We start from the raw sequence: 11,793 nt of genomic DNA on the forward strand, positions 1-11,793 counted from the left end.
TGATTCAACACATAGACCTCAGTCAGTCACCTTTCCCAGCTTTCCCAGCGAGTCTCATGAACCAATGTTATGGAGGACCCTGTGGGGACTCAATAATATGAATTTCAACTCACTGAGACTTACAGGACTACTGGCTCTTCTGGTCACCTAATTTACCAAGAAGAATGACCCCTCCTGAACCCCTAACATTGTACCACTCATGAGGGCTCAGACTAAAAGCTGGGGTCAGGTGATACTAAAGGACCTCATGTAAAATGAGGAGGGCACTGGTTATTTTCCCAAGTATGAATTTTCCTTTCTTTTTGGTTATGTTTCTGCATAAGTATTATTTGAGTATTTTCCAAGTGCTTTCATCACAGTCAGGAAATTCTTCCATAATATGGTTCTGGATCAAGAAACTTATTTACCTCAAAAAAAAGTGAAGAAAGTGTAGCTCATGCTCTTGTCATGTGCACAGGTGCAGCTTTCCCTATAGACAGGGAAAAACCCATTATTAGTCAAGCAAAGCTGGCACACAAACCCTTGTGCTATTGAATTGCTATGCTGTCAGATGTGGTGGAGGCTCTGAAACACTATGTGAATGGTGTTCTTACTCCCATAAACAGAATAGTTATATCTTGAAAATGAGCTGTAGACTCATCACTGTTATGCCAACTAAACAGCTTGAAATACTCTATTTCTATTTACTCAGGGCTGTGGTTTTCTGGTTGATGGTTCCTAATAAAAAGGAAAAAAGGCAATTATTCCATGAAATTGGAAGAAATGATAGGATAAGCATGTGATCATTTAGACTTAATACAATACTGGATAAGTGGCCAACACAGGGCATTAGGGTGTGTGCTGGGGCCAAAGATCTAGCCTGTATAAAGCAAGAGCAAATATAATTAATTTTACACATTTTAGAGAGAAAGTACAGAAAATAGGGAGCCTAGGGGACCTTCTGGAATGTTTCTATTTATTGCCATTTCCACTGGTAAAACTCAGAGAAGATTTCAACAATCATCAGGATGAAGTTCTAGGGATCACAGTCATGTGAAGAATTCCCTGAACTTGGATCCCCAGTGAGGCAAAGGGAAGATGAAATGTGTAGTGGGATATGGAGGGGTAAATACCAGGGACAGCCTCCTGGTCAGCTTAAATGCTGAAGAGTGTATTTATTTTTTCTCTTTAGTTTTATCACTGAATCATTTGGATTTAAGAAAAGCAATTATGGCTGGTTAGGCAAAAAGGTGTTTATTATCATGAATTAACGGATAGAAAACATTTGGGGAAAGCAGGATGGCAGCTCAGGCAACTCCAAGTACTGCTTGTACTATTCCTTGATCCTCTCCCTGCCCCATGTTTTCCATAGTCAAGAAGGATACTCTCATTTTGATAGAAACCTGGCAAGTGAAGTGTGCCCATAGGATTGGGCTGCCTGACTGTGACCCAGACCAGGAAAATGAGCACATTTGAGTGAGATCAGGCACTTCTCCTCCCTCATCTCAATCCAAAAGCATTCTGTAGTAACACGGATGATGCACATTCTTCACCACATCTCTGACTTAGGAAGCTAAAGACATGAGGAGTAGCCCTTCCAGACTCTACCATAGAGAAAGTGTTGCCAGAAACTAGAGAATAAAATAAATATGAAAGAAGCTGAGGTCAATAACTAAATGTGTCATGCATATATGTATTTTAAATAATTTAATCCTTTCTATACACCCTTTCTTTAAAAAAAATTCAAAGTGATATTTTTAGCCACCATTACAATTTAGGCCAAAAATTAAAAAATAAGTAGACACATTAATGACTCATGAGAGAAGATCCTTTTTTCCTAGAAGGTGTTGGGCTGAACAGATTGGAGTTTCCCCCACATTTTGGGGAGCACAATGTTATGTGGGTACCATGATGTTCTTTGTAAAGGAAATCTTTATGTTAGGTCGTAGCATGTTGCTGTTGATACTAGTAATGCCTGGAAATTCAAGTGTAGAAAGATGTGTATTTATGACAGAAAGCCACATGGTGGACTTTGGCAGAAACAACCCTTGTACCTGTGAAAAAGATGAATCTATGTGAGACTGAAATGAAGATGTCATCAACACAGGCAGGTCTGCAGAAAGAGGGGTCATATCTCTAGTAGTTGACAGCAGAGCTGCTGTTCTTCTGGGGGCAGTAGTGAGAAGAGCTTCTCTCTTTTCTGCAGGAGACAGCTTGAATGTGGAGTCTCAGGCAGCAGGAGCTCCTCGCCAGCCTCTGCCTGCAATGCCATTCTTGAAATTGTTCTAGAGGCTTTGCTTGGATCCTGTTCCTTAAGACTTTTCAACACTTTGCAAGGAATTTAATATCCTCTAGTAAATCCTTTTATGCTTCATGGATTTGACATATGCAACAGGGAATATGCACAGTTAACAGTGACATCATTCACAGCCTCCTTTTTTCTTGCTAAATATAATGCTTTCCAGGTGGACCTACCAGAGGAAGCCAATGTCAACAACAATCCATGTCACTAAATATGCAAGACAAATAACCTCGGGAAAGCCACTGGGTTCTCACGTAGCTGCACTGTCCCCTAGTACAAAATGAGAGAGTGTAAAACTCTTAGCTCCACCATCAGAGAGATGGTCTAGAGTGACCTTCTCTGCGTAGTAAGTCAGTATTTATAGACATTTGAATACTAACACCTTTAACACCAAAATACAGGCAAAAGTAGAAAAGAAGATAAATTGGACTACATAAAATTTAAAATGTGCATCAAAAGTCATAATCAACACAGTGAAAATGCAACATGTGGACTAGAAGAGAAATTTGTAAATCATATATCTGATAACAGGATCATAATATCCACTATATAAAGTAAGTCCTACATGTCAACATTAAAATAGAAACCTGATTAAAAATGAGAAAAGTACATGAATTGACATTTCTCTGAAGAACATTCTTTGGAGATAATTAGATAACTAGCATAGGAAAAGATCCTTAATATTGTTAATCCTTAGAAAAATAAAAACAAAACCCTCTTCACATCTATTAGGATTTTTTTTTTCCCAGACAGAAAATGACCAGTCTTGGTGAGAATTTAGGGAAATGGAGCTCCTGCGGACACTGTCGTGGTGATGTAAATGGTTTACCTGATGTGGGAAACCATATGGCGATTCCTCAAAGAATTAATAATAGAAATAATATATAATTCAGCAATTCCACCCAAGTAATTGAAGACATTAACTTGAGGAGATATTTGTATACCACTCAGAATCAAATTATTCACAATAACCAAAAGGTAGAAGCAACTCAAATATTCACAAGGGAGGGAACTGGTAACCCAAATGTGGTATATACATACAATAGCATATTATTTAGCTCTAAAAAGGGAAATTCTTCACATGCTGCAACATGGATGTAACTAGAGGACATTATGCTAAGTGAAATGAGCCAGTCACAAAAAGATTACTAAGTTGTTGTGATTTCACTATGGTATTTGCAAAACCGTTTCCATTTTGTCTTGAATCAACCCAGTCCTCTTCCCTTTCTTGCTAGCAGTTTTCTGGAATAACTATAGAATGTTCTGGAACTGTAACATTCTGAGAAAGGGCATTATTGTCCAGAACAACCTGGGTTCCATTTCTGTCCCTAATAGAAACAGGAAATTCTTCAACACTCTAGCCCAGTGTGTCATGTGATTCTAAGACATAAAACCCAGGGTGGGCTGCATTCCAGGTTCCCTCAGCTGCAGTCCTTGTGGGGTGTGCATGGTCTAGAGTCAACCAGTCCCCGGCAGCTTTCTGGTCTCTCTTGCTGACTCTCTGTAAGTAGTAATCCACTTCATGTAACTGGTTGTGCATGGGTGTTGTGTCTCACCCAATTTGGGTAAATTGGCAACCAGTGCACAACAAACCTTCTTGGCAAAATTGGTGCAGTAAGAAGACTGGATTCGAGAGAACCATGGCTTATTGGTGAAGTTGGAGGAACAGATTACTCTCCGAAGCTCATGTGGCAGCCCGGAGAGCACGAGTACAAGGCGGCCTGAGAGGATGCCAAGGCTGGACATGCGCAAAGAGAATGTTTGTAAAATGAGAAGAGAGCGCAGGGATAGAGTCGCGCGCAAGTGGCGTGGAGGCGCAGGGTTTGAGTGTGGCAGTGATCAGTGGGACGCAGGCCGGCCTCGAACGCAGGACAGCAGAGACGACAGTAGAAGGTTGGCATTTTGTGAGAGATGACTGGTGATCAAGCAATGGGCAAGATAGCTGTGGAGAGACTCGCGGAAAGACAGCGACCAGGGTGAGAAGAAGGGCGGACGCCGCAGAGATAAATCAGAGCTACAGCGATTAAGCTAACAAGATATATGATAAAATAGTGTTAGAGTGTTAACGCCGTGGCCAAAGGCTGTTTTAAGAGCCATCATCTTTCCTGACAGGCAGTGGAGCCGAGCGGATGGGCAAGTGGCCACAAAGTCACTGCTTCATGCAGGGCGGCTGCTCCATGCACCAGTTTCCCCGCGGGAGCCCAACCCACCCAAGCTGGGGACCCTGGAGAGATCTTCACGCAGGCCCCACGTTAGAGATTGCTTGGCACCATTTTGGCTCCTGCACACCTGTAAGTGTCCCCTCTGCCCACCTGCCCCATATCAGATGATCCAGGAAATAAGGCCTTTGGCTAGATAGTCCATTTGAAGTCCCCCATAGCACACCTGACTACATCCTCATTTCTCTTTCTCTTAGTCGTTTCTCATCTAATGTCATTTTATTTATCCATCAGCCATTTTATCTTATTTTCTGCCCTGATATATGTGTTCGCTTTGCAGTTTTGTCTTTGGCTCCCTACTAATTATGTTTGTGCAATTGTTTAAGGCAGGACACTTGGTTGTAAGAATACTCCTGTTCTGTTGACTCTAAGAAGCCAGAGTCACATTGTTCTATGGTCACAACCAGGCCTTTGGGGCTCACTGTTGGCCACCCCACTGAGGCTCCAGGATTTCCTGCACTGGTCAGCCCCTGGATACCCCAGGGCTTCCTGGCATTTGGTGTGGGGACACTCCCAGGCTGATACTCAGGTACTCTGGGTTTTCAGCATTTGGTATTGTTGGCCACTCCCTGGATGCTCCAGGGGTTTCAGCATTGACATTCGTCTGAGGATTGTGGATTGGAGCCTCACCCTATTGGAATCTTCATTTGCCTTGTCTTTTTTCCTCCCCTACAGGTATCATTTTCCATGACAGCATTTTGTTTTCTTTTTGTCACTTTATTTACACTTTTTCTTCTACAGTTTATTTAATAAAAATACTGCTTTAAGGCCAGACATGGTGCTCATGCCTGTAATCTCAGCACTTTGGGAGGCCAAGGTGGGTGGATCATTTGAGGTCAGGAGTTCAAGACCAACCTGGCCAACACGGTGAAACATGTCTCTAATAAAAATACAAAAAATAATGAGCTGGACGTGGTGGTGCATGCCTGTAATCCCAGCTACTTGGGAGACTGAGGCACGAGAATTGCTTGAACCCAGGAGGCGAAGGTTGCAGTGAGCTGAGATTGCACCACTGCACTCCAGCCTGGGTGAAAGAGTGACACCCTGTCACAAAAAATAATAAAAATAAGTAAAAAATTAAAAAAAATTAAAAATAGTATTTTAGTCATATTTTGTGCACTAACGCTTATAATTTAGTTTCATAATGTCTTGCTACCTCTTCTTACACCTCCTATGCAGGAAGTGGAAATCTGAGACAAGAACAGTGATGGCCCAATCACTTTCTAGAAAGTGGTCTGCATATTGAAACTGGGTTTTCTTAAATTATTGATTTGCTACATTACAGAAAATTTTGTTTTTGAGGCCGGATGCAGTGGCTCGTGCCTGTAATCCCAGCACTTTGGGAGGCCAAGGCGGGTGGATCATTTGGGGTCAGGAGTACAAGACCAGCTTGGCCAACATGGTAAAACCCTGTCTCTACTAAAAATACAAAAATTAGCCTGTAATCCTAGCTACTCGGGAGGCTGAGGCAGGAGAGTGGCTGAAACCCGGGAGGTGGAGGTTGTAGTGAGCCAAGATCATGCCACCGCACTCCAGCCTGGGTGACAGAGCAAGACTCTACCTCAAAAAAAGAAAAAAAAAGTAAAACAGAAAATGTTGCCTTTGATATGATAACAAGTTTCTTTTAAAACTTCTGAGATTCATGTCTTAGAGATTCAACTGTTGTGTTTTGCTGCTTTCAACTTGTTCTCCCTTTACAAAGGCCTGGGATCATTGCTATCTCCTTTTGCTTTTTCATCAGCTGTTGTGACTTTTTCACCTCCAGTTCTGACTGTTGTTGTGGCCTTGATGCTAAAGTGTTTTGTCTTAGAGTTCCATGGAAGCAATGTTTACCCCCAATATAGTATTATTCTATGTACTTCCTTTATTTATTTATTTTTTTAACATATATAACCTTATTTGGGGCTCCTCCCCAAGTAGCTGGGACTATAGGCACATGCCACCACGCCCAGCTATTTTTATTTTTTTCAGTAGTGATGCGGTATCACCATGTTAGCCAGGATAGCCTCTATCTCCTGATCTCATCAACTACCTGCTTAAGGGCTAATGAGTATCTGTCTACCTCCATGCTGTCTGGCCTAAAATGTTTAATTGGCTATAAATTTTTTGATTCCAGTCCAGTGGCCAAAGGAACTACCAAAGAAACCCCAAAAAATCTAACTCAAGCCATCGTGGGAAACAGAGTCAGACACACCTCACTCCATCCCTCTTTGAAATGTAGGCCAGATTCAAAGGCCTTTTAAATTTATGAAAATAAAATAGTGCCCTTTTCCACAAAAGAAAATAATAGCTCCTCTGTTTAACCAGAAAACTTAGTCTTACCAAAAACTTAAAAAGAAGGAACTGGCTGGGTGCAGTGGCTCCCGCCTGTAATTTCAACACTTTGGGAGGCTGAGGTGGGCGGATCACTTGAGGCCAGGAGTTCAAACCCAGCCTTGCCGAAATAGCGAAACCATATCTTTACTAATATTACAAAAAATTAGCTGGGCATGATGGTACATGCCTGTAATCCCAGGCACTCAGGAGCTGAGGCATGAAAATAGCTTGAAACTAAGAGGCAGAGGTTGCAGCGAGCCCAGCCGAGATTGGGCCACTGCACTCCAGCCTGGGCAACAGAGTGAGACTCTGTCTCAAAAGACAACAACAACAAAATGATCCCCCAAGAATCAATAATAACTAGAATAAAGGGGCCCTTATCAGATATTCTTAATTACTCTAACTACTGTTAGGCTTCAGGAAGTCACTAGTTGGGTACAGCTGTCCAGGATTAAACCTGTCTCTTATAAGGTCCTGCAGGCACAAAAGGTGGACACCACAACCTCCATTTATAAAACCTAGAAAATTTAAGGCTGTTGAAGGCAAACACATAGATTAATAATGTGGTTCTGTGGGTGGACAAAGGAGCATTAATATTTCTCTCTCTTCCAATTATAATTTTCTTGTTTAACCTCCTAGTAAAGTTTATATCTTCTAAATTTCTTGTAAAGATGATACGGTCTTTCAAAAGTCTTCCAATCCCTTCTGTCTTCTGACACCACAAATGAAAGCATCCTGCCACTGGGCCCCTTAGTTCAGGTACCAAAGATTTTTACTCCTCAAATGCTAGGGAAGGCCTGCACCCAGAAAGTCAGCAGGAAGCACTTACAGAAAATGGACTCTGCTCTTCTGCCGTCCCCTTAAGATTAAGGAGGAGTATCTAATCTCTGAGGGGGCAATGAGATACGAGGTGGATGGTACTCAACCAGGGCCTAGATTGAAGACTGGCTGACACAAGGAAGAGACACTGGAAGCACCTGTCCATAAGACATGCCCACCAGTGCTATGTCAGTTTACCATTGCCATGGCAACACCTGAAAGTTACTGCCCACTTTCTAGCTACTTCTGAATAACCCACTTCTTAATTAGCATGTCATTAAAAGTGGGGATAAATATGAGTGTGAAACTGCCCCTGCACTGCTGCTCCAGGCCCACTGCCTGTGGGTAGCTCCGCTCCACAAGAGCAGTCACAGAGCTGTAACCGCCACGTCAGTAAAGCTGTTTCCTTCCACCACCCGCTTAAGCTGCACTCCTTCCTGAGTGAGGCCAAGAACCCGCCCTGCACCACTTTTGTCAAGTTAGTTGACACAAAATTGCTCATAATAACCTCTCTTTATTTATTTTACTCTTATAGGCTGTGTAATGACTTTCTCCTTTCCATTTACCATATTGTGTTTTGTGTCCTTTTTCTTTTCCTCTTCTTTTTTTTTTTTTTTTTTTTCTGAGACAGAGTCTCGCTCTGTTGCCCAGGCTGGAGTGCAGTTGTGCAATCTTGGCTCACTGCAACCTCCGACTCTGAGGTTCATGCCATTTTCCTGCCTCAGCCTCCTGAGTAGCTGGGACTCCACCACACCCAGCTAATTTTTTTGTATTTTTAGTAGAGACAGGGTTTCCGTGTTAGCCAGGATGGTCTCGATCTCCTGACCTCATGATCCACCCTCTGTGGCCTCCCAAATCTCTCCCTATTCTTTATACACTCTTCATCAAGTAGTCACGGCCTTCAATTCAGTTCTTTCTTGGTGGCAGTAATACGGCTCATTAAAAAAGCTAATTTTTCTGGGTATGAGGCCATTCACCAGTTTTATATGTAACTGTAAAAAGTGCTGTGACATAAGCCTCCACTTCACAAACTGACCACTGTCAAACATCATCTCCCAACCAATACAGAATGTTTTTGTTCCTCAGTAGTACAATTCACATAGGAGGAGAAATCTCAAGTTTAAAGTGTAGATTTGCACTTTACCACGTGGTGTATTCAAGAAGATGAATAATATTAATATATCAGTAGGGCTGGGTGCAGTGACTCAAGCCATTGGGAGGCCATGGCGGGCAGATGTCCTGAGGTCAGGAGTTTGAGACCAGCCTGGTCAACATGGCGAAACCCCTTCTCCACTAAAAATATGAAAATAAGCTGGGTATGTTGGCACACACCTTTAATCCCAGCTACTTGGGAGGCTGAGGCGGGAGAATTGCTTTAAACAGAGAGATGGAGGTTGCAGTGAGCCAAGATTGTGCCACTGCACTCCAGCCTGGGTGACAGAGCGAGACTCTATCTCAAAACAAACAAACAAACAAAAAAACAAACAAAAAAACTCAGTAGCTTTGAATTTTAAACATCTATTTGACAAGAAATTCATAGTCCTTTCTCTTTTAAAAATGTAATAATTCTTTCAGGAATGAGCCTGGTTTGATGCCTCTTTCCATACCATGATAGAAGTATGGCATAAATCTATGAAAAATTCCATTTCCCTGTTCCTACAACATCTGGGATGGAAAACATCTTCCCTTGCTCTAGTGCTTTCTTCTACACCCAGTTCCACCTAATCTGTGACTCAAAACAATAGTTGTCAGGAAAGATTCTGGAAAGAGCAAAAGACTTCTAACAGGTGTCAGAGATTCCTGCACTACCATCTGTCCATCTCTAGAGGGTGTTGTGAGTGTGAGGCAGAGCAGAGCTTGTAAATCTACCTGCTTTCACTCCCACTGTATTTCCTAACAACAGTAACCACAGCAACAGCCATAACATCATAGGACAAACCTCTACTGTTTCCAAGGCTTTTATCTCAGTAAATCTACTCTACCATTACCATAGCAGCTACAATGTTTGATACTCATACAAATAGTGCTGTAGCTTTCTGTTTATAATTGGAAAAGTGGGCAAGACTGTGTAATGCAGGCATTCCTTAAACTAGTTACCATTCAGTTTTTAGATTATCATTGAACACATATACCCAGCATATGTCTAATATATATGTAAAAATCCATGAAGCAAGTGTTAAATAGCTTGTGTTTTCTATTGTATTGTATTTTCTCTTACATCATCTTCTCCTTTTGTCATCAAAATCTGTTTGAATCATTCTAAATTAATTATTGGATCATAAGTAGATAAAATCTTTTATTTCATAACACATTGCCTCAATGAATATGTTTCTTGGCAAGACAGAGTCCTCATTTCCAAGATAACAAGCCTGACAAAATTATACTGGAGCAAGCCCACAAGTAATGATGGTAGCTTTGCCTTATCGTCAGTCCTGGGGCCAGAATAAGACAAAAGATAACAAGGTAGGATAAAGATTATATAAGAAAGAAGGACAGCAACAGGACATGGTAACCTTTTCTGGGTAACATTTTGATAATGGATGACAAGTAATGTGTTAGGGATGGATGGGAATGATTGAAGGTCTGCGTACTTTAGCACAGATTAAGACCAAATCATTAAGATTTTAAGAGTTGTGTACAGTTACTGAAGAAAACACCTTAGAATTTAATTTGTGGATAAAACATTCTTGGATTAGATTTAAGACTATTTTCCATGCTAAGTATATTTATAATGATGATGACTATAGTGCTGGATACTTAAACAATAAAAACAAAATTAATGGCCGCATACATAATGTCCTGAGTACTACTGTAAATGTTTTATCTTATTTTCTTTAAACTGTCGACAGCACTGTAAGGCAGGTACCACTATTGTCACAGTTACACAGATATGGAAACTGAGACACAGGGAAGTTAAGTTACTTGATGAATTTCAAGCAATTGGCAAGCCATGGAGCATCTATGTCAGGGCCTGCCAGGACATGTGACTGTAAACAGAAGTTTTTGACTTTTAACTCAAAGAGGGTGTGTGTCTGGGTTAATGGAAAGCTTCAGGACCCTCAGAAAATGTTACTAACAAGCAAAAGAAAGGTGAATCTGGAATATTATATTCTAACAGACTCTTCATTTCCATCCATCCAATAATGCACTTAGGGAGATGACTGGGCATATTGAGGATAGAAAGAGAGAAATGAAAACACAGCCTTTTATATTGTTCTTAACAGGCTTGTACCAAACATCATCTGGGTGAATTTAGGTGATTGAAGAGAAGACACAGGAGTGAAATTCTGTGAGCACAAGGGGGAAGTTCTACACTCAGACTGAGCCAACAGACTTTTCTGAACTGACAACCAGGAGGGCGCAGGATGCTCCGTGCAGAGAGGAAGAAGCAGGTGGTCTCTGCAGTCGGAAGCCCAGCTCCCATCCCAGCTGCTTTGCATGTCCCTCCCAGCTGCCCTACCTTCCAGAGCCCTTATCAATGCTTGGGTCAAAGCCTTGGGGAGGAATTGATCAGTTAGGACCCAGAGGGAACCATGGAAGCCCCAGCACAGCTTCTCTTCCTCCTGCTACTCTGGCTCCCAGGTGAGGGGAACAAGAGGTGGTTTCACACATCACTGAAAACTCTTGCCACCTCTGCTCTGCAAGAAATATAGTTAAACTTCAATGTAGGTCAACAATTTTGGCGCTACTCAAAGACAGTGGTTTTGACCTAGATTACAATAGTGCATTTCTGTTTTATTTCCCATCTCAGATACCACCGGAGAAATTGTAATGACGCAGTCTCCAGCCACCCTGTCCTTGTCTCCAGGGGAAAGAGCCACCCTCTCCTGCAGGGCCAGTCAGAGTGTCAGCAGCAGGTTAGCCTGGTACCAGCAGAAACCTGGGCAGGCTCCCAGGCTCCTCATCTATGGTGCATCCAGCAGGGCCACTGGCATCCCAGCCAGGTTCGGTGGCAGTGGGTCTGGGACAGACTTCACTCTCACCATCAGCAGCCTGGAGCCTGAAGATGTTGGAGTTTATTACTGTCAGCAGGATTATAGCTGGCCTCCCACAGTGATTCAACATGAAACAAAAACTGCAACAAGACCCTCAGTGTTTACTAGATTATACCAGCTGCTTCCTTTACAGACAGCTAGTGTGGTGGCCACTCAGTTTTAG

The 11,793-nt window shown here is 42.1% G+C and overlaps 1 gene segment (V, D, J or C); it reads left to right on the forward strand.

Moving 5' to 3' along the window:
- Window positions 1-11,129: 11,129 nt before the first annotated feature.
- LOC108515530 (Ig kappa chain V-III region VG-like) lies at window positions 11,130-11,793 on the forward strand. The segment is given in 2 exon segments: window positions 11,130-11,217; window positions 11,387-11,793. Coding segments are annotated over 2 exon segments (456 nt in total).

Source organism: Rhinopithecus bieti, unplaced genomic scaffold, assembly GCF_001698545.2.
Source record: "Rhinopithecus bieti isolate Rb0 unplaced genomic scaffold, ASM169854v2 scaffold_2476, whole genome shotgun sequence".
Taxonomy (NCBI): Eukaryota; Metazoa; Chordata; class Mammalia; order Primates; family Cercopithecidae; genus Rhinopithecus; species Rhinopithecus bieti.